At 38.6% G+C, this 23,384-nt stretch overlaps 1 protein-coding gene across 1 annotated transcript in view; it reads right to left on the reverse strand.

Annotated features, from left to right (window-relative positions):
* LOC107755089 (integrin alpha-11-like) overlaps positions 1–18,684 on the reverse strand; it is a 46,574-nt gene extending 27,890 nt beyond the window's left edge. The window contains exons 1-3 of the mRNA XM_016571753.1: positions 18,541–18,684; positions 12,151–12,262; positions 802–914 (exon numbers count right to left, since the gene is read on the reverse strand). Of these exons, the coding sequence (XP_016427239.1) occupies positions 802–914; positions 12,151–12,262; positions 18,541–18,592 (277 nt within the window). The 5' untranslated portion in view covers positions 18,593–18,684. The remainder of the gene's footprint in view (positions 1–801; positions 915–12,150; positions 12,263–18,540) is intronic.
* Between the last annotated feature and the right edge of the window lie 4,700 nt (positions 18,685–23,384).

A 23,384-nucleotide genomic window follows, 5' to 3' on the forward strand; every position in this document is an offset into this window, starting at 1 on the left:
ATGTAAACTTCATTACAGATCAGGAGTGCATTTGAATGAGTCAATGTGTTTCCCCGTTTGCTTTTCACAAGGCATGTCTGCTAACACTTTAACCAAACCGCAACTCTAACCCTTATCATGCTAGCTTTGTAAAGTCATTTTTTGGCGCTAGTAAATAACAATTTATTTTGAAGTGTAATTACAAAAGTATTTTTTCTAATTATATGTCTAGTAATCCACAGTCACACAGTGCTAATCCCGTCAACGAAATTACTGACGAAATTGTTTAACAAAGAGTTGTTTAATTTTGCCAACAATAATGAAGAAAAGTGTGCATTGATAATAATGTTACAAAAAATAAATAATTAAAATATTAACGAAAATATGAAAATAATATACTGTATTAACAATGCACTAACAATGATTTATTGAAAAAAATTAAAAGCATCAAAATGACGTGCACAAATGAATTGAACCTTTCAGTGCTAGTCAGAATGTGTTTTTAAAAGTTGTTAAATTACATCTGACAATGAACTAAACTAAAAGCATAAATATTTTACAATATTGTGCTACAGTAGTGCATTCATTATAATGTTATTTCAGGAACTCAGGTTTTCACAAGGACAGTTCTTACTGATTATAACTCAGAGGTCTGTTCACAGCTCATAGTATTTACTAATCTTAACAGTAGGTTACATTATTAATCTGGAGTAAGAACATAATTATTTGAACCCTTCAATCTTCAAAATACAAAAAAAAATAAAAATGCAAAAAAATATAACTAAGACAAAAGTGTGAAAATGAACTCTGCAATCATTATACCAAGATTGAGTTTAGTGCAGCTGGGTCCACCAGATCTTCTGCTTAAGGGACATTTATACACGTCTCCCGTCTGATGCTGTCCATTTGTCTCCAGTGGGGCTCCTACCAGTAACCTAGAAACATCCACAATCCAAACATATAAATATTACTTTTGACACACTACAATATTCATCTAACAAAAATGTCATAAGAAACACACAAGCAGGTGTGTGATCCACTTCCTCGTATATAATACGGCCAGAAGACTGTTGATTTAAGCTCCCTCTGAAAACAGGGACGTTTAAAAGAGGTTAGAGGAAGTGAAACAAAGAGAGATGGCAGGTGAGTGGAATCTACTGGCAAAGGAATGTTTAAACAGGTTTAAGCTGAATGTTGATGTTTTAGGTTATGTATCAATGGGAGCACGCAGGGAGAGATGGCCGGTGAGTGGAATCTACTGGCAAAGGAATATTTAAACAGGTTTAAGCTGAATGTTGATGTCTTAGGTTATGTATCAATGGGAGCACGCAGGGCGGTTAGGTATGTGAGACTCTACTGAAATCTGTTTGTGTGTGTGTGATCCACTTCCTCGTATATAATACGGCCAGAAGACTGTTGATTTAAGCTCCCTCTGAAAACAGGGACGTTTAAAAGAGGTTAGAGGAAGTGAAACAAAGAGAGATGGCAGGTGAGTGGAATCTACTGGCAAAGGAATGTTTAAACAGGTTTAAGCTGAATGTTGATGTTTTAGGTTATGTATCAATGGGAGCACGCAGGGCGGTTAGGTATGTGAGACTCTACTGAAATCTGTTTGTGTGTGTGTTGCAATATGTATCCTATGACCCAGACTGAATAAACACATCGCTCCATTAACACTGACATGCTTTACATGTAATACTGCTCCTGCAGAGAGCAATCAGGGACACATACATCACTCAGATGCAGTAGCAGTAGCACTGTAGGGAGCAGTACATACTTTTCATGGCTCTCAGAAGCATGCCGCTTTTAAAAGCAAAGGCCGTCACTTTCACTAAATAACTGTAGAGGACTCATTTAACTAGTCACAGATCACTGGAATACTAAACATTTTTAAACACAGCAAGATGTGTACTTCCAATTGTTTATGCAAGAGACGCAGAATTCTTTCATGCTGATAGTGGTCTCAAGGGAGAGAGAAAACTAGCTTGACTTCGCATTTGCGTGCCTGTGCCAGGTCAGGATGGGCTCTTAAATGTCATTCAGAACCTCATAATTAGTTTATGGTGAGGTAGTACCATTAAATAGACTGTCAGGTGTAATTCTTTGCATTGGGGTCAGAGAGTGACAGTAAAACTAATCTAATACATAATCATGGGAAACAAAAGTCCATTTACTGCAAAAGAGCTATTTTATGATCCTCAGGTTATTTGTCTGCCTTTTAAAGAGTAGCTCTCATGTAAAATGCTACATTTTCTTAAGAGCAGCATATCAGTTCTTTGCAGAACACACACACACACACACACAAACAAACAAAAAAAGAGCATAAAGAAAAAATACCAAATAAAGAGATAATATTTTTAATGTATTTTAAATATAATTTATTTTAAAATATAAGTATGGTTTATATATATATATATATATATATATATTTATTTTTTATTTTTTTCCCAGATAACATTTCTTTAAATTTCAGCTTTTGACAATGACCAATAAAAACAAATTCATTTCTGAAGCAACTCGTTGCGTGTATAGATACTATTCATATTTTTCACACACAGACTGCATATTTTTCACACATTGCATATTTACCCATACTTACAAGGGAAACACATATGTTTGCATGTACATACACTACAGCCTGTCTATTACATCCTTATGACCTTAATGTCATCTTGCACTTTTTCCATTTTTGTGCTGTTTGTTGTCCTTACATACCACTGCACTGTGTGTTGTTACATGTGTAAATACATTTAGTATAGTTTAATGTAGTACATTTAGTAACATTTTATAGTTGGATTACTTCTTTAATAGGTTAGCTATAGATTTATATATGTTTAAATATGTAACACCATGGTCCTGTGAAGCACGACATTTCTTTCCACATATAACTGAATGACACTAAAGCTCACTTGACTTGATATTTGATACATAATTGAAATGGGTCTACATGAAAATATAGAGCTGGTTTTATAATTTAGGAAGGAGATCATCATATTTTATGATCCTTGGCAAAGTTTGAAAATGCCTCTTCATTCTGTATTATACATGAAAGATTCAAATAACAAAGGCACCATCACATCCTGCCACAATGAAAACAGTTTGAAACACTACATCTCACACACGCCAATAATCACCACATCTAAAGCTGATTCTGACAGGTGGTAAAGGTTAATGCTCTAAACAGGAGCAATACCCACTGAGGGACAGAGAGATTCAGAGAGCGATATCTGACACTAGTTTACTGCAGATCCAGACCTCCATGTGTTCTGCCATAGGCCAGGGGTCAACATCATGGGCCCCTTGAAAAAATATTTCTCTGTTTGGCAAGCTTCACCAGTGAAGCATTCCAACAAAATCTGGATCCAGCTTCCCAAACAAATGGATTTTACCCCTTACAGTTAAAATATAATTATAGGACACCCACAGGCTATTTACAGTGGAATTAAGGAATTAAGTACAACAAGAAGAACTGCCCATGTCTTACTGCTCAGCCTGGCTTTGGTAATTCAGTCAATACAATCAAATAAACAAAATGAAGTGACAGGGACAGTTTATCACTGTTTCATATGTAAATATGAAATTTCTGTGATATAATGGTATTTGGATAAACAACCCCTCTAAGTTTGACACTGGTCTGAAATGAGCATGAAATAAGCCTACACATTAAAACTCAACAGAAGCCTCCAGTGAAAAGTTCATCTAATAATTTTTCACAGAAGGAGCTCAGACTGTGTGCATATTTTCACTGCTATTAATATTGTGTATATCACTGGTGTTATAGCTGCCTTTGGCACTATACTTTACACTTGAGTTCAGCTCAGGACATGCTTACCTAAAAAAGGAAAGAAGGAAGTATGAAAGAGAAATAGAGAGATGAGCATGAGAAAGAGGACCTTTGTTGCAGTGATTTAACAGTCTAGTCAAACTTCCAGGGTAATGACACAGTGAGCTGTTAAAACAATCAGGTTCAGACTCATTAAGCTCTTAAGTTTTTTTTCCTCTCTGCAGCAGGGCTACAAAAGGCTAATAGCACTGAATGAAACAGCCTCGCTAATACACAACCTATTACATATTCAATCTCCCACAAAACGCTGTACTTGCGGCCCAAGTCCTTTGGAAAAATCTAAGAGGAAAGGGTTTGCCATTAATAGCCAAATGTTTTTCACATTTGGAGAGTGAGAAAAGACTTTGCTCATGCTACGATGGTGCTGATGTCTATGAAGTCCATACGATGGGACAGAAAAGGAAAGATGCACCACAAATGCTCCTTCTTAAATCATTGTGTGTTATTGATTTAAAAGGGCACTTCAAACATCACGAAAACCTCATCAGACTGACATTACCATGAAACGCAACACTTCTGTGCCGTTACTTCTTCCTAGTAAAGGCAGCAAAGCAAGTTAAGTAACTATAGCAACTCACCCCACATCCTTAAACCCATAAAACTATTAATGCACAATTTTATTTAATCTAATCATTACTGATTTGTTAACCAAGGCATTCATGTACAGATGAATTGTCCTAGTCCAGTGTGAAAGATAGCTTGTGAGCAGTCTTTCAGCCAAGTTTGAGTCTAGAGATGAAGAACGCTTCAACCCTCCTGCTGCTTGAGGAATTCATAGGTCACAGGCCAGACAAAAGTCAAAACTCTGCAAGGAATTCAAACTGCAACCCTTCAAAAGTAAACAGACTGAGCATATGTGTCCGTATTTGTCTCTATGTCCATCCCAAGGGATCTATCAGGCCAGTTCTGTGGATGTGCAAGTGTCAGTGGCCACCCAGGAAAAAATCCCATTGGCAGCCAAAGAGACGTGTATAGAGGAAGGATGTAAATTTAAAACAATGTAAAACATATTAAAACACATGCAAAATATGTAAAACACACATTTTCAATATGAAACCGTCACAAACACATATTATTCATACTGCAAAGAGCTCTAAGAGTTAACTGGAATAGTTAAAATATTCATCACCCATGAAAATTTCCTGTGCCCCAAAACTCCCACATGCTCCCTATGAGTTGTGCAATGAATGCTGTATGGAGCTTGATCTGCTTTTATCATCATCATCACAGAGCTAAAGAGTTCAAATTTCTCTATGTGATGCAAGTTAGTGGGTTTAGCTCACTCTCTGTGACATATGTAAATGTAAAAAAAATGTATATAATTCTGATTTAAAATAAAATTCAACATACTTGTTTAGCGGTTTCTAGCCTGTAATTATATATCTGCTACATGGTAGCAACTTTTGAGATTGTTCCAATATACAGTTTGCAGGGCAATGCCTGTGTCTTGGAAAATGTGTAGTGAACATGTAACCCTTACTGCACCCGAGAGAAAGAGAAAGTGAAAGTGAAAGTGAAAGAGAAAGAGAAAGAGAAAGAAAGAAAGAAAGAAAGAAAGAAAGTAGAGTTTGGAATAGCAAACTATAATATACCATTTTAGCAGTGGAGTCATGATTTTATCATTCATGTAATGATTATTCTAGTTATATAAAACTAGTTTCACACAGTATAGTTTTAAACAATAGTAGGTAGTATATACTGTGCAGTATGCCTTAATCAGTACATTATTTTTTTCTATTTTGAAAATAGCCAGATTCAAAGAAAAAGAGACAACGAGACGACTAACTGGATGATAGTCTTTTGTTGTAATCATTAACCATTCGCTTTCAGCTGGTTGATTGGATTTGAGATGATAGATGATAACATGTGATATGATGATCTCAGTTTTTGAATAAAAAAAGCATTATTTGTGGATAATTTTGGCAATGTTCACTCAAAAACTAATGTGAATAAGCTCAGATCAATGATGCCTATGATCAATTAGTTGTTATACCCTGTTTGAGCAAAGTCGGTAAGTTTTAGTCCAATTCAATAACATTAACTAGCATTTTTGGGGAAAAAAAAATCATCTGGGGTCAAAAATATTGGGAAACTACAAGAGGGTTAATTAGTGCTTCTCTGATGGTGCGTTTCGTTCAATTACCCAGTTAACCATATTTAAATGTCCGTTTTGGTTTTTGGCTAAATAAAAACTTAAATTTCAGTTTAGAGGTTTCTGTAAAAATAAATAAATAAATATTTTAAATCTTTAAATATGATATTATATGAGATATGATATATAATATGGAATGATATGATATATTATTGCATTGCATTGCTTACTCATTAAGCGCAGAACTTTTTTTTTCTTCTTTTTTTTGTGTGGGCCCAAAGAGTAAATTATGCAGAAGAGGAACTTAGCCAGTCAACACGTGAGATCATGCGATGATCACAGTGACATCACACGATCTTCATACTGTGATCCTCACGGTGTGAGTATAACATTAACTAGCATTTTTGGGGAAAAAAAAATCATCTGGGGTCAAAAATATTGGGAAACTACAAGAGGGTTAATTAGTGCTTCTCTGATGGTGCGTTTCGTTCAATTACCCAGTTAACCATATTTAAATGTCCGTTTTGGTTTTTGGCTAAATAAAAACTTAAATTTCAGTTTAGAGGTTTCTGTAAAAATAAATAAATAAATATTTTAAATCTTTAAATATTATATTATATGAGATATGATATATAATATGGAATGATATGATATATTATTGCATTGCATTGCTTACTCATTAAGCGCAGAACTTTTTTTTCTTCTTTTTTTTGTGTGGGCCCAAAGAGTAAATTATGCAGAAGAGGAACTTAGTGTGTCCCCTTCATCACAGGGCAAGAGTCTATGGCCCACAGACCCTCAGTCAAGTATAATTTCAAAACATTTGAAGGCAAGTGATTATGGTTCAACCCTTAGAGACAAGTCTCTTCAAGAGCTTGAATTGTCAGAGTGAATGTATTGTGTGTTATCAGCACTGAAAGGCTTCGGGGTTATGAGCGAGGTGTGACACAGCTAGACTCCATTACTTTCTTGGACTAAACATTCTCCTCTGAGGATCTGACTGTGCTAATCAAGACATTTCCTGAGTCCAACTGTGCGAGAGCACCGGTACACACACGCACAAGTAAATAGCCAGCAGTGTCCAAAATGTTTTCCCTGTTCAAATGATCTTAGGTAGCCATACCGCATAAAGGTGATTAGCTACTGTCTACAGCCAATTCCTGCACAACCTTTTCCCTCTCCTACTGCCTAGAGTCATGCCAGCATAAACACAACACACTCTCCCTAATGCTCTGTCTATCTATCGAATACACATAAACAGATTTCCCTTTCAACTGTTTGCAGCATACTGCTGTTTAAAATACACCTGTATAGTGGAATCTGACTTAATTGGGCTTTCAAACAATATCTCTTGGCTTTATGTGTAGTTTAGTCTGTTAGTATTTCTTAATGTGCGTGTCTTTAACTGAGTCTGGTTTTGTGAATTTTGTGTAAGTGCGCACTCACAACACACAACTCACATCTCCCAAACAAAACCTGAATATGATAAAATAAGAGTGACACACACACAAGACCCAAGCCAGACTTACATGCCACACTGAAAATTTCCTTTGGCCTGTTAATGGTTTCCAGATGCTGTGTGAATGGGGCAGAGACAGAAAGGGGGTCTGTTTGGCAGCCACTCACTTGAGAAAGTCTTTGTTGATATCACCCCACATCAGTCCAGCTAAACTGACAACACACTCACAGCTAAACTACAGACAGAGCCATTCAACCGTTATCTAGGGAATGTGAGATAGAAAATATATCATTATATATATCCGGTACAACGAGTGAAAAAAATAATTACGAATAGAAGCAGATGAGCTGAATTATCTTGCATGCTTGCTTATATCAAACAAACATGAGTGCTTCATTAACATTTATTTTAGGTGAATTACACTGATAAACAAAGAACATCTCGGTTACGTGTGGTAACCCTCATTCCCTGATGGAGGGAATGAAGACGTGTCGACCTCTGACATCATTGAGAAAAGGTCAATGAAATTGGCGAGCAAAATTTGCATAGCTGGCCATGCCACGGGCATCCGGGTACAAATACGCCAGCGTGATAATTGCTCAATCGTTTTGTTCTGAGGAGTCGAGAAGCGTCTCAACCACTCAGAAGCAGTTCAGAGTTGTGGCATAAGGGACACAATGTCTCTGTTCCCTCCATCAGGGAACGAGGGTTACCATACGTAACCGAGACGTTCCCTTTCAGTCGGTCACTTCGATGTTGTGTTGAAGTTCTGACACTAGGGGTCCCTATACTAAACGCCACAGCTGCTGAACTGCGTTACGAGTCCATGGGGGCGTAGATGTTGACAAGCCCAGCGTGCCACGACCAAATCCACCTCTCCTCCTCGTAACCTTACAACGCCCAAGGCTTATGACCTCGCTCTCCAACATCCATGAGAGCTGTCATCTTTTCTCATTCTGAGAAAAACAAGAAAAATTACGGTTGAGAAGTTCTGATTGTAATATTGGGGAAGCGTTTTTTTTTCCCAAGAGGGGAAAGAACACTACGGAGACCACATCCTACCCGAAGGGAAGGTAACATGTGGAGATACATCCTATGGACTCAAAGGGACTAAAAAGGGAATACTACATAGGCAAGATAAAATTGAAATCGCATCATATGACCCCTTTAAGAGCTAGTGCTCAAAACTCTAGATGAAACTGGTTCTATTCGCAGATTGTAGACTCTGGCAAATGTATTAGGTGTAGCCCAACCTGCAGCTCTACAAATGTCTGCTAATGAGGCACCATTTGCTAATGCTGATGAAGCAGTAATGCCCCTGGTTGAGTGTGCCCTCACTCCCAGTTGGCATGGTAAGTCTCTGGCCTGATAGGACATAAGGATCACATTTACAATGGGTGGGAGATGGTGGGAGATCCTTTGTTTGGAGACAGCATTCCCCTTCTGCTGACCTCCAAAGCAGACAAAGAGCTGTTCAGACAGTCTGAAACTCTGTGTGCATTCCAAATAAATGCATAGGGCTTGCACTGGGCACAACAGAGACAGGTTAGGATCCCCGTCCTGTGGGGGGATAGCTTGCAAGGTCACCACCTGATCTCTAAAAGGAGTGGTGGGAACCTTGGGCACATATCCAGGCCAGGGTCTAAGGACAACGTGAGAGTCTGCCGGCCCAAATTCTAGGCGTGATTCGTAAAAGGAGAAGGCTTGGAGATCTCCCACCCTCTTGATAAAAGCGAGCATTGGAGACAGCATTCCCCTTCTGCTGACCTCCAAAGCAGACAAAGAGCTGTTCAGACAGTCTGAAACTCTGTGTGCATTCCAAATAAATGCATAGGGCTTGCACTGGGCACAACAGAGACAGGTTAGGATCCACCTCCTGTGGGGGGATAGCTTGCAAGGTTACCACCTGATCTCTGAAAGGAGTGGTGGGAGCCGGCCCGAATTGAAGATCCCCCACTCTCTTGATAGAGGTGAGCACAGTCAGGAAGGCCGTCTTCATAGAGAGGGCACTAAGTCCAACTGACTGAAGGGGCTCAAACGGATCTCTCTGTAAGGCCTGAAGTACCACTGAGAGATCCCAAGAGGGAATGAGGCAAGACCTTGGAGGATTCAACCTCCGGGCACCTCCTAGGAATCTGATAACCAATTTGTGCTTCCCCACCGATCTGCAATCTACAGTGTCGTGGCCACGTAAAACTTGAATGTAGATGCAGACGAGCACCTGTCCAAGCCCTCTTGGAGGAAGGATAGCACAGATCCGATGCCACATCTCAGAGGATCCTTACCATAGGAAGAACACCAATTCACAAAAATGCGGCATCTCAGGTTGTATAGTCGCCTTGTCGAGGGGGCCCTAGCCTGTGTAATGATATTCACCACTGCGGGTGAAAGACCTCTGAGTTCCTCCTGGTCGCATTCAGGGACAAAACACAGAGGTTCCAGAGATCTGGGCACGGGTGCCAGATTGTGCCCTTGTCCTGGGAGAGAAGGTCCCTCCTCAGGGGAATCCACCAGGGAGGAGCTGATGCCAACAGCACAAGCTCCGAGAACCAAGTATTGTTGGGCCAGGTATCTGGCACAAACAAGAGCTGTTACATGTCCTCCTTGACTTTGCACAGTGTCTGTTCAACGAGGCTCACTGGGGAAAATGCATATTCACGTAGGACTGGGCCAGCTGTGTGCCAGTGTGTCCATGCCAAGGGGGCCTTGGTCAGGGAACCCACAGTGGGCAATGAGTGGATTCTCGTGAGGCCAACAGATCTATCTGCACCTGACCGAACAGACTCCAAAACAGCTGGATTGGCTGGGTGTGAAGCCTCCACTCGCCCCACTCGAGTGTGACCTGCCATGAGAGGGGGACCGCTACATGATTAAGGTCACCCGGAATGCGAGACCTGAGTCTCTGCTGGCTCCACAGTGAGAGATGGCGGGCGAGGTGTGAGCCTCAGTGCCATGCCCATCTCAAGACTCGGGTATGAAGCCCATACTGAAGCAGTTTCATATGCATCAGTCCCAACGGCATAAGCGCGGCTGAGGATGCCATATGCCCCAGGAGCCTCTAAAAATATTTGAAAGGGACCGCTATCTTGTACTTGAGTATTGTACACAAGCAGTTTAGCACAGACCGAGCACGATCCTCTGAGAGGTGTGCTGTCTGTATGCAAATCAACTCTCGCGAGTGAGCTAGAATAAGCCATTCGTTGAGAATGAGAATGAGAATGCGAATGCGATTGCCCACTTCCCTAAGAGGGGCAAGGGCACCCTCTGCAACTTTCGTGAAGACGCAAGGAGACAGGGACAGCCCAAAGGGAAGAACTTTGTACAAATATGCCTGTCCTTCGAAGGCAGACTGAAGAAACAGCCTGAGTTTTGGGAGGATCAAGACATGAAAGCACGCATCCTTCAGGTCTATTGCCGCAAACCAATCTTGGTTCCAAATGTACCGCTATTGCTGTATTCCCTCGCTGGACCACTGTCAAGGGTGGTGAGAGTGGAGGAACTAGTGTATCGTGTTATGGCAGAAAGGTGAGTTTTACGATTTCATCAGCTCCTCGTGCATTTCCGGGAAGAAAGGAACTGAGGTGGAGCGCGGCTGAGTCTCACGCTCGGTCTCCAAGAACACTCAGGACAGGATGGAAGTATCCACTCAAGTTTGATGCTCTCTGCTGCCCGGGTAAGCAAGGCTGCCATCTCAACGTCATGCCCAGACCAATGCATAGCACCCGGAAGTGCCGGTTTAGTTGAGTCATACGCTTCCAATCGGTCAGACCCCGCCCTCCAAGAGGTGAATGCAGTGCTGCATATCTCAGAGAGACACTGCATCGGCTCCGAAGAACAGAACGAGTGAGCAAATGCCACACTGGCCTATTTATACCGGCATGTCCGGGGCGTGGCCAGCTATGCAAATTTTGCTCGACAATTTCATTGCCCTTTTCTCAATGATGTCAGAGGTGTCTGGGCTCCCAAGTATGACCCCTAGTGTCGGAGTGTGACCCCTAGTGTCGGAACTTTGACACAATGTCGAAGTGACCAACTGAAAGGGAACACCTTTCTTTGCAGGCATACTTATTATTTCACACACACAGAGATATAGACCTCTGGGCAGGGTTTCAGGTGAGCTGTGGCCAAGCAGACTTACTGAGATGCCAGATTGGAATCAAACTGCCAAAGCAAAGAGAGATGATGATATCACAGTGATGGACAACAAATGTTAAACTCCTTCCAATTCTCATAAGCCTGTAAAAGCATCATAGGTGGATTTTCCTTTTACAAGAGATCTAAATTTACTTGTGATGAAAACTTTATAAATCACTGAGGCAATGAGATCTACTGTTGATTTGGGAGATGAAATGAAAAACAAATTCACTATTTTCTTGGACATCTTTCTGAATTACACTTCCTTCATTTCAAGACCTGGACACAAAAAACACTATTATTTTTCATTCAACCAAAGTGCTTTTGACATCTTACAAAGGTGTGAAAACACAGGAAGCATGATTCTCTGCTTAACCTTAAAGAGAGTCTTAAAGTCTTAAAAGGATAATTAACCCCAAAAAAAAAAAATCATGTATTCGCCAATGTCATTTTAAGATTTTCTTTCTTCTGTAGAACATAAAATATGTTTGTTTTTTTTGTCCATACAATGGAAGTCAATGATCACATCTTTAAAAAAAAACTTATTCTGTCATCATTCACTTATGAGGTAAAATATCTCTTTAGGGGGAATAGTTTAGGGGATGAAGGGGCACAGAAAAAGACCCAAGAAGTGCTGCTTACCACTTCTGTCCCCTAGCCATGTGTTGTTGGACAGTGTAGCCAAACTGTGTCTGCCTGGGGCCCTTTATGATCCGATGATTTCTGGTGTCAATGTTGAAACAGTCATGGAACCCTGTAAACAGACAGACAATTCAAATATGAACCATTCACAGCATGCTTGTACTTATGACTACATACTGGCAATAGATTCTATGAGCTAAAGGAGCTCCAGCAATGACCCAAAACTAAGCAAAATTTAATTGTGGCTAAATTGAGTTTCTGCCAGCAAAAAGAGTCCTAAACATTAGGATCCTTTCATGAACTACACTACTACACAACTCACAGACAAACAGAAAGCAAATGACAGATTGTTTTTTTTTTTTTTTTTGCTTTGTCAAAACTGAGTTATAACCTACAGTGAATCTGGTCTCAGAGACTATGATCTGTCATGTGATTTGGCTTAGGCCAAATATGCACAGACTCATGGAAAATTAATGGAGTGTGAAAATGTATATCAAAATCTAAATACTTTTTTTTTTTTTTTGAAAGCATGTATTCTTTTTTATTGATTTTAGACAGAGCTTTACACTCCATTTTCTCTGAATCAGTTAAAGGGGTTGTTGATCAGCTTTTTTCGAAGGCTTGATTGTGCTTATTGGTGCAGTGTAACATGTTCATGCTTCGTTTAAAAAAAAAAAACATGTTATTTTTTACATATTTTACCTTTATTCTACACCGCTGTTTATGTTCTCGTCAAAATGGTCTGATGAGTTCCTGGTTCTAAGCCCCTCCCTCAGAAATACGCAGTCGGGCTCAGATTGGTTAGCTGGCCCAGTGTGTTGTGATTCACTAACCGCCTAGTGCACGTTGTCTGGAAACGTCATGCCCCTTTATCATTACAGGTAGTTGCATGTTCCTGGGGCCAGGGTTTATGTAAACATCAGGGTTAATGATGTCACAAAACTGGGAAGAAGCTCGTTGTAGTCCCTACCAGCCTTTCTTTGTAGTTCCTAAACAGCGATTTCTTTAAAATAAAATATCTCCCTTTGCATTGAACTTTGACCGTTGTAACTTTGCAGACGTTGTTTATGCTCTAACAGCAACATTGCACACTAACTAAAGTTGAAAAAGTGAAATCATAATCAACTACCCCTTTAACTGAAGTCATTTTACTCAAAACTGGCTTTTTGTCTTTGTTGTGAGTATTGCCTGCAATGTAGATGACTGAGCAGCAGTGAGTAACTCCATTACTTGTTTGTGTTAATTGGGATTTTTGCAGGTCCTTAAAGATGTGGTCCAGAAATCCTCCTTAAATGGAAAAAAAATCTATGGACACTTTGGTGTTTTGATGTTTCATCTCATTCTGAAAACAGACTTTAATTGCTTTGTCTCCATCAAAGTTCAAAGGGGTCTCCGTTTATCCATACCTGTATAGCTTCTGTGAAAGACTCCCAATGACTATAAGATCTTGGTCACTGGATTAACAAACACATTCATGGAGGTCTTCTGCTGAAAACCCTTCATAATCAGTCTAATGCTCACGGTCACGGAGAAAGCCAGCATGATTTTCACTGCTTGACCTGACACTTCAACTCTGTCAACAGACTCTGGTGTGGGAGACACAGGACTATTGGACCTCATTATGGATGAGACTAAACAATAAAGCTGTCAGTCATCACAACAAATTTGACAGTCTCTCAGTCAAAGAAAAACAGCAGTAAGAAAGTTACATCTGACTCACAGAGCTTTTATAGGCAAGTTCAATTTCAGTCACAAAGACTATTTTGTCTTTTAAGTTGCTTCCTATCAGCACCATTTTTTTTTTTTTTTTTACATACAATGAAGGTCATTGGGGCCAGTGATGTTTAGGACCCCACTGCATGGACAAAAACAGTTGAAACATCCTTCAAAATATTTTCTTTTGTGTTCTACATAAGAAAGAACTAAAGTCATACAGGTTTGGAATGACATGAGGATGAGTAAATGACAGAAGTTTCAGTTCTTGGTGAACTAAACCTTTAATATTTATAGAAAGGCTTAAGCAAAAATTGTCAAATAATTGTGTTTTTAATGATTTTGCAAATATTTTTACATCAGATGCACAGTGCAAAGAAGGCCTTCTCATGTTAGAACATCATATTATGGCAACCCCATGTCATAAAGATCAGTATTCAGAAGCATGGCTCTTAAAAATAAATCTAAGGAACTGAGAAATATGTAAGAGCTTTTATCCAAGAGTAAACACAACGGTTAATTTATCTGAGAATTACACTGAATTACACCGTTAATCTCCTCTCTGAACTCTGAACGACAGCAGAAAAACATACAATGGGATCTGATGAAAGGGCTGATTCTCTTTGGTGGCCCCAGGTCTCACTGCCTCCACTTTGGCCTCTGTACCATTGAAAAAAACAGAGGAAAAACATCCATTTCCTCTGGATTCAATTAAAATACTTTTTTAAACAGGTCTTTCAAAAAAAAAAAATATATATATATATATATATTTTCTAGCTGTCACCAGTGAAAATGAAATAGTTTATTGATGACAGTGCTGATAAGTATGTCTGCTTCATGCAAGGTTGTAGTTTCCATTCAGCATATTATAGTATATATTGCAGAGGATTGATTAATGAAATGAAGAGATCTTCCTCTTAGTAGAGGGGAGAGGAAGAGAAGTGAAGTGCTTTTAGTGTCCTTTCTTTCCCTTACTCTTTTTCTCTTTCCCACATTCTCTGTCTGTAGACAAAAGAATGAATGATGACAGGCTACTGTAGTGTTGGGGATGATGTAAAAGCATTTCTGCACATTAATCTGCTCAGGCACAAGAATGCACAGGGAATAATGTGGACCACATGTTTTTCCTAGCCTCATTTTTGGTCACTGCCTTTCACGGAAAGAGTTGTGAGTGACACTGCCAGTGACTGACGTATTATTCTGAGCAGGAGTAGCGTACTGTATATTCCATTGTGAACTGCAATGGAGGATCATATAAAAAGGTTAAGTTTGATCCTGGTTCTCACACAGACTTAAGGTGATGATACACGGGGCAACTTTTTTAGCAATGTTGCTGGGCAACAAGTCAACGGGCAACCAGGTAAAACACAGGGCCCACAACCGATCTAAAGTATTCAGATAGAAATTTGTTGCCCATTCTCAATGGGAAAGTGCCCAAGCAATATTGCTCTGCAACGTTGCCCGGCAACATTGCTCAAAAAAGTTGCCCCGTGTATCATCACCTTTATTCTCATCACACCTATTCAAACTTTTGAACAGTAGTATATGTATCATACTGTATAGACAAAGCTGTTTGTCACCTGCCTCCTGCTTTGTTGAAAAGAGTAAAATCTCTTTCCTGAAAAAAGAGAGATCAAGCATTGAATGAACTGCTTGAACTAACAAACTCATATAATTACGTATAAACTCAAAAAGTTACTTGTATGAAACCATATAATTCACTTATATCATGGCAACACACTGTTGCACTAATTGCAAAACTGTCCAGACATCCAGAACCTTTTGATCTTATTGTGAAACATTCTCACAGAAGTCTTCATTTATGAATAGTCAACAAAATGAGAACCTTGCATGCATGAATCTAAAAATAGATCAGTCAGCTGACCAGTGAAGAAGAAAAGCTGAATAATACCTGTGATCATGCTGGATAATGTTACCTTTTTCTAAGTTATTCCCCCTCCCCTCCCTAAATTCTCTCCCACAGTCATTGATCACTTTTTCCAAAGGGCTTAAATACACATCTACGGCATCCAGTCCGTTACTGAAACCAAACTGTCCCAGACACCAACTGAGAACAGCTTTATCCTTAAAAAAAGAAGAAGATGAGAAAAAAAACCTAAGGGAAAAAAGAATGAGAAAAAAGGGGAGTAGAAAGGTTCTAGTTTCCATTTAAAAGCCCTAACGTGGCAGACCCTTTAATATTCTCTGTAATATCAGCTGGACATAGAGTGGGTTTCCTGTATGTGGATTCTTTTGCCCAGATAAATAAACCTCAGTACAGTGGCTGCAAGCGCTGTGCTCTGTGTCCAGGCCAGGCCTGCTCTGCTTTTGGACCACAATCAAGCTACAGGAGCCACACCACAGTCATACTGACAGCACCAGTCTATGAGAATGTCCATGCATCACCAAGACTAACAATTTGCCAGAGCTTGACAGAACCATGGTATAGTGGTCATGCATTTGCTCAGGATTTTTGAAGAGCTGTTCACAGGGTTGCAGGTTTGAACATGGCCATATTTCTCTCCATTGCCTTGTCATTAAAACACGTACTGAAGTGGAAATGTATCAATATCTTGTAATGAAAATGTTGATGTTAAGAGCAAGTACACATAACATCATCTTCTAGTAAATTACTATTTTAGTAAAGCTACATGCTTGATACTATTACCAACATGTCTTGAAGTGTTTGAACTGTGAAAACTATATACTGTATATATATCAAAAAGGATGTATAACTTGACAATGGCACAAAATTCAAGACAAAATTCCAGCTACAACAACCTGCAGCTGCAATATATTACAATAGACCTCTTAAAAACACTCCATGCCACATGCTCGAACTCTGAAATCGTGATCAGGTTAACCTGGGTCATGATCAAAATCAAAACACATTTGAGCTAGTGCTAGACCATATCTAGGGCATATTACCACAAACCATCCATCAAAATCTAATTCATAATCAAAAGCCACATCAATGCCACCAAAGAAAACTACCAATACTAATTCATTACCAAGGCCTTAGTCAGACATGTAGCTGTGTACAAGCACACATGTGACAAACATCACGCTCTAAACATCTGTTAACCCCTCAGTCATCTCTCCCCTCCTTCACAAATATTTACGTGAGGAACTGCCCTGATGCTAATGAGCCTCACTGATGCCCACTGGCGAGGATTATGGGCCAGCAGATTGGCTTTTAATAAACTCCACATGCCAGAAATGCATCTCTCAAAGCATTGCTTTGAAATGCTCTTCTGTTTAAGATCTCATGGGCTTTATGCTTTTTCTGTATGGGCTGCACCTCAGGGACTGAAATACATTCTGTTACACTCACAAATCAAGAGTAAAATGACCACATATTGTTCATTTCTTGCTGACTTTCCAACTGTGAGCTCTGTGGTCTGGAAAGCTCATTGAAGGGTTGCTGAGAGATGGCTAGCAGGGGATGAGCCTGGTGGCCTACGACTGGGTTTGTGGCCAAAGTAAACTATCCGTGAGGCACGTGGCATCAGCAGACTGATATGCACCACAGTCAGGCATTACTCACTAGCTCTGGAGTTCCTCACCCACAAAAAATAACCTTATTCTATAATTATTATTTCCAAAGTAGTATTCCAGGTAGAAGCATCTGAGATCACAATATGTTTTATCTTTAATCGCAAAGTAAATCAGCTGCTGCTAAGAGCGAGGGCCAGATTAAATAACAGTTTGTGCCTTCAAAACTTCAAAATGTAACTTAAATCAATGTGTTAATTGAGATTTCTTTGTAATTAACTGTGAAAATTGCTATCAGTTTCTAAGTGGAACATTTTTCTAAACCTTTTTTTTTTTTGGTGTTGTTTGTTACACCAAGAAATTGGACCAGTACTTAACCGACAATTTCACCTATCATTTGCATCGCGGTTATCTCTATTACCAAAGTAAAAGTCATATTTAACCTGAGATGTGAATGTAAGCTTGTAGTTTGAATTGAATGTAGTGATAAATATTTCTACTGAGTTCTCCTTTCCTTGCGAGCTGCACACTCTCTTACACATTAGACAATCATTAATACTATAGTTCCATCAGCAATTATGTATTCAGTTCCTCCTCTTTTAGCTCTTTTTTTTTTATCAAATTACAATACATATTCTCATTTGTCACTTTCTTCATTTTGCAGATGGACAGACCTAAACCATGACAGGAATGGACAGAAATGCAACTTTGATTTAAATTTTCTTAGGAACCCTTGAACCATGACAGCACTGAACTGCAAAAATCCTTGAATTTGCTGTCAAGAGTGTCATTTCATAAGTGAACTTTAATCTGACTGCTAACCAGATCTTTCCCAGACACAGGAAACTATGAACTCCCAATATATTCCTGATAACATCTTTCATTTCAAAGCAAGTGTTAGGATGGAAACTGAAGCAAGGGTAAACTCCAACCATTCCACAGCCAATCCAGCATCCCCATCTAAAAAGGAAGGTCAGTTTAACAGAGCCTGATATTGGAAAGCAGACGTGGGAGATGCACAGCACTGGGATACAATCCCATGCACGCAAATCACATCCATGGCACTTATTAGACTCTCGTCAAGTTGCAAAGTATTTTGTAGTTTCAATGGAGCGTTTACTTGACACTTTGCCTCTCTTAAATAATTTTAATTGAAAACAGGCAACACACATACAAACTCACCTGGCATCACGCTCCAGAGAATCCAGAGTAGGTGGGTCCAGTAGTACTCCATGTGCGTGTGCGAGAGGGAGACGTGAGAGAGTGTGCGTTAGTATATGTGTGTGTTTGCGCGTGCGTAAGGATGGAATATCCTGACAGTGCGCTCTCCTGTACACCCAGCTTTGATTGACTCTACTGCTCCTAAAAACACTCTATTTGAGGCAAGGAGGAGGGGACTGTGGCCAAGCTAAAAGGAGGTGCTCATTTAGCCAACAGACAGATCTTTTTTTCTTTTTCTTTCTCTCTCACTTCCTCCCTCCCTATCTTTGTCTCTTCATCTGTCTATCTATCTATCTATACTTGATTTGGGTCACTCCTGAAAATGCTTTTTGTGATGAATCTGGAAATTCAGATTGTTGGGATCACTGTACATCACCTTTATGGCAAAAACTGATCTTCTTTAATCTTCTAATTTGCTTAACATTCAGTCTAAACTGCATACGTTTAGATAGATGCCCTCCATCTTGATTGATGCAGAGATGTGTGGTTAACATAGCTGCATGTTACCATATAAAGCCCACTGACAAACTCTCAGCAGAACCTTAAAACACCATCCAAACCACACGACCCAAGCATATAATTTCAGATTATATCATAACTAATACTGACGATCTGGCTGCTCTAATAGTGAAATATGGCCCACCTCCATTTCAACTTGACCTTGAAAACAGCAAAACCACAGTTAGTTTTGACCAAAGTTTTGGTCAAAATGAACATGCAGTGTAAATGTAATCTTACACACTAGTAAACTACCAAACACATAATATCCTGTTTATAAAATTCATGAGACAATGGCAAGTATCCTACGAGCACGTATCTATCTCAAAATTCAGCTGAATTCACTGTTTTATTATGTATTATTAATAATAATACTATTGTCAGGCCTGTTGCAAATACATGTATCTTGTTTAATTAATTGGTTCATGATGTCGATTAATAAATACTTTTTTCCTGAGTACAAGATTTTTTTAAGTTATGCCTCTAGTCTGAAGACCAAAGAGATTACATCTGATGAACTTCAGCTGATTTTACTTTAAACATAAGTGACCAACGAAATGGGTGCTGCTTTCATAAAGAGTACTTAAAATTCCATCTTTCTTTCCTTTCATCAGATGTTTCTATCAAAGCCAAGCATTATAATTTGAAATATAATTCTCCCTCTTAGCAAATGAGGCAGTTGGGAATTATGTTCTTTCAAATTCTGCAGAGGAATGCATATTCAAACCAGTGAGCTTGGTAGTTACTCCAACAGACAGATGCTGACGCATAGGAAGAGAAAGAGTGGGACAGAGAGATTTTTAGAATTTTTATTCAAACACAGTCAAAAAATATATAGATATAGTGAGTACACTTAAACTCTGTTCTGAGTGTGAATACATCAACTGATTCATCAGCCAATAGTGACTGCAGCAGCAGACCAGATGAACACAGCAATGTGTTCACACTTATTATGGGCATCTTTGTCTGATGGCCTGTATATGAAGACATTAAATACACATCTTTTTTTTATAATTCATTATTTCAATCAGCATTAAGAATATGAATCCATATATTTGATCCAGTGTATTTTTTCCATCAATTCTGAAGAAGAAAATTCTGTTTAAAACTGGACTAACAAAATAAATCATACGAGGGAGGAAAATAACTTAGAGTTTAAATTAGAGTATAATTAAGTCTCAAAAAGGATCTCCTATCCCTACTGTCTAAGGGCCATATCAATGAAAATATAAAGTAGCTAATTAAAACTTCTCATCAAAACAGATAAGGAATATTATCTGCAAACGTCTTGCAAACTTCTGCCCTCTGTTTAGAGGACTTACGTCCTCTACTAAGACAAGCAGATTGAGGAATAAAAATGTGGGTAAATGGATAGATGGATAGAGAAGAGGCTAGTTGGTTACACAACACAACATGAGGCAGCTTTTACCAGTATTGTGAGGTTGTAGCTTATAGCTCAAGAATCCCCACTGTCAGTTTGCAAAATGTCAACAGTCCAAACAAATGATAAATTGAAGAGGAACCTGCAATTAAAAATAAAGTCTAGTTCTTTCTCTCAAAAGAGGATAGGGGCCTGAGAGGGAACTGGGTTGCTTCACTCACTGTTTCCACATGGAAGAAAATGCTTTCGTTCATGATGTTGAGCTACTGACCAAAATTGCCATGCCAATATTTAAAGTCAGAGAAGAATTCAATAAAGAGAGAAAAAGAGGGACGAACATAAAGCATGGACTGCAGAAACACATTTTCGAGAAGTAGTTTTTTACTGGAAATCATACCTTCATTTCTTCCACCAACATGTGGGGGTCCCAAGCCCCTTGTTGAGGAGAGGTTGGAAATTAATACATATCCTCTGCAGGAGCAACACTTACCTCATGGCCACAAACCTTCTACCAGCAGTAGCAACTGCAAACAATTATCCTAAACCTCCACATTACCTGCTGCATGATCTATGACTGATCATTTAGAAAAACACAAGCCAAAAAATAAAGCCAGTATAACATTCATTGTTGAACTTCATTAGAGTTAAAGCTTACAATGAAAATGTCATTGCTATATCAGACCTTCCACATCTCCATCATGGTTGCAAATGATCGAGAAATAATGGACTTGCACTCTTGTGCGAACAAATTTTGCAATCGGAAATAGTAATAATAATAATAATAGTAATAATTTTCAGAAACTGCTCTAAACTCAAAGAGATTTTTTTAAGGAAACTTAGTTTACTACAAGTTTAAATATAGATAGACAGATAGATTGATTCTTTTTCTATCAATAAAAACGAATAATTTTTTTGTCATATATTTTGGCAATTGCATTTTCCTTTACTTTTAGCCTGATTGTGTTCCCTTAAAAAACTCAAAAATATGGGAATATACTGCAAAATATAATGCGATATATTACATAATACATTTCCATATATGGGAAAAAAGTGCTTATATTTTTCAATATACTGCAAATATATGCATTCACCATGTAGCTATACTGTATATATTGATACATACAAAAATATTTAGAAATGGAAACAAAAATAGCATTACATGTAATATTAATAAAGTTGTATCCTTTATTGTGCACATACTGTATATTGCACATGTTCCCATATATCTTATATATATATAATCTTAAAATTAAGTGTTGTTTCATGTGTTTTGCTTAATATACCATTAAATCATTTAATATGTTGATCATTCATATATAAGGGAATATATTTTCTTTGTGTAAGGGTTGGCAAGGACATATAGCAAGGTCAGTGACAACCCTGCTGTGGTCAAACCCTAGAAGTCACCACAGTGTGAAGTGACAGTCAAATCAAACCAGATCTGGATTATTTGGCTGTTTCTATATGATGTTGCTCAAAACATGGCAACCACAGTCAATAATGCTGAACTGTGGTAATCTGAATGTCAAACTCCTGCTTTGTTTTGTTGACATTTCTTCCCAATTCCAAAATTTAAAATAGAAACTGTCTGAGAGCAGATGATGGTTGACGTATACAACCCCAAGCTGAAAATGTAAACTTTTCACGATTCTGGCAAATAACATTGTGAAGTCGCCAGTATGGGATCAACACATATACTTAGTTCCCATAAAGGATTTTTAGAATCAGTCTTGAAAAAATAGCATTTGACAGAGGTTGTTCTTTTAGCTTTTGTACATTATATAACATATTATATAACATGAATACTCCTTCATTAAAAAAGTACACATCACATTAATCTATACGACATGACTCTCTAAGCCCCAACATAAATGTGTTCACGAATCACATGAAATCATCCTAGGAATCAGAGATTTTGGGGTTAGGCCATGGAAGCATGAGTCAACCAATCAGACATGCAGTCTGATGTGTGATGTGTTTGGACATTTGACTGACAGGCAACATTCAACTGGAGGAATTCAGTGGTTTGGGCAAAGACGCCAGTGTCCTCGCACTCACTCGCAAGCTGTGATGAAAGCTTTGCTTTCCCAATGTACAATATTTTATCAAGAGCTTAACTTGTGTAATCTCGGTATGCTAAAACCCGAATCAACACTCTCGCTGTGTTGAAATCCAGTGGTTTGGACTGTAAATCGTGATCTCATAGTCATTTGCATTCCAGCTCTCTCTCCCTGAAATCTGCCATGAAAGGGCTATTTTTGCTGGTTATGCTGTTCAGTTCAAAGATAAACTATGACAGAACTACACAAATAAACAGGCAAATAATATTGTTGAAAAACAATGTCCGATTTTCATTGCTTCTCATAGTGTCAGAGTTCCTTTAAGGACGCAGCAGTCAAGGTCAGGTTTGATGGTTGATTTGTGGCTTTGTTCTTGAATGAGTTTACACTGAGCAGAAACACATTCACTAAACTTTGATTTGTTGGTCTGGAAACCATAGGCACAAAAAATGACGTCCACAGACAATCATCTCAGTTCTGTGCTACTGTTCCATTAACAGTGGCGCTGAACTGGACGTCATCCACACTGAAGTCAAAAATTGTAGCTTAGACACTATGATGTGCGAGAGATTGAATTGCACCTGCAGGATTAAGAGTGAACAATTTAAGAGTTTTTTTATATATATATATATATATAGTTTTTTTTTGTTTGTTTTTTTTTTTTTTCTTTTTTCCTGTGCATAAGGCTTATTGATTTGTGTTTTGTGTCTTCTATTATATATATATATATATATATATTTTTTTTTTTATTAAAATATATTAATATATATACTTTGGGGAAAAAAGAAGATTGTTATCTAAAGGAGCAATTTTTTCCTGATGTAACCCTTAAAAAACTTCAATTGGTGTAACCTGATGAAGTCAAA

Source organism: Sinocyclocheilus rhinocerous, unplaced genomic scaffold, assembly GCF_001515625.1.
Source record: "Sinocyclocheilus rhinocerous isolate Xijiao unplaced genomic scaffold, SAMN03320098_v1.1 scaffold591, whole genome shotgun sequence".
Lineage (NCBI taxonomy): Eukaryota > Metazoa > Chordata > Actinopteri > Cypriniformes > Cyprinidae > Sinocyclocheilus > Sinocyclocheilus rhinocerous.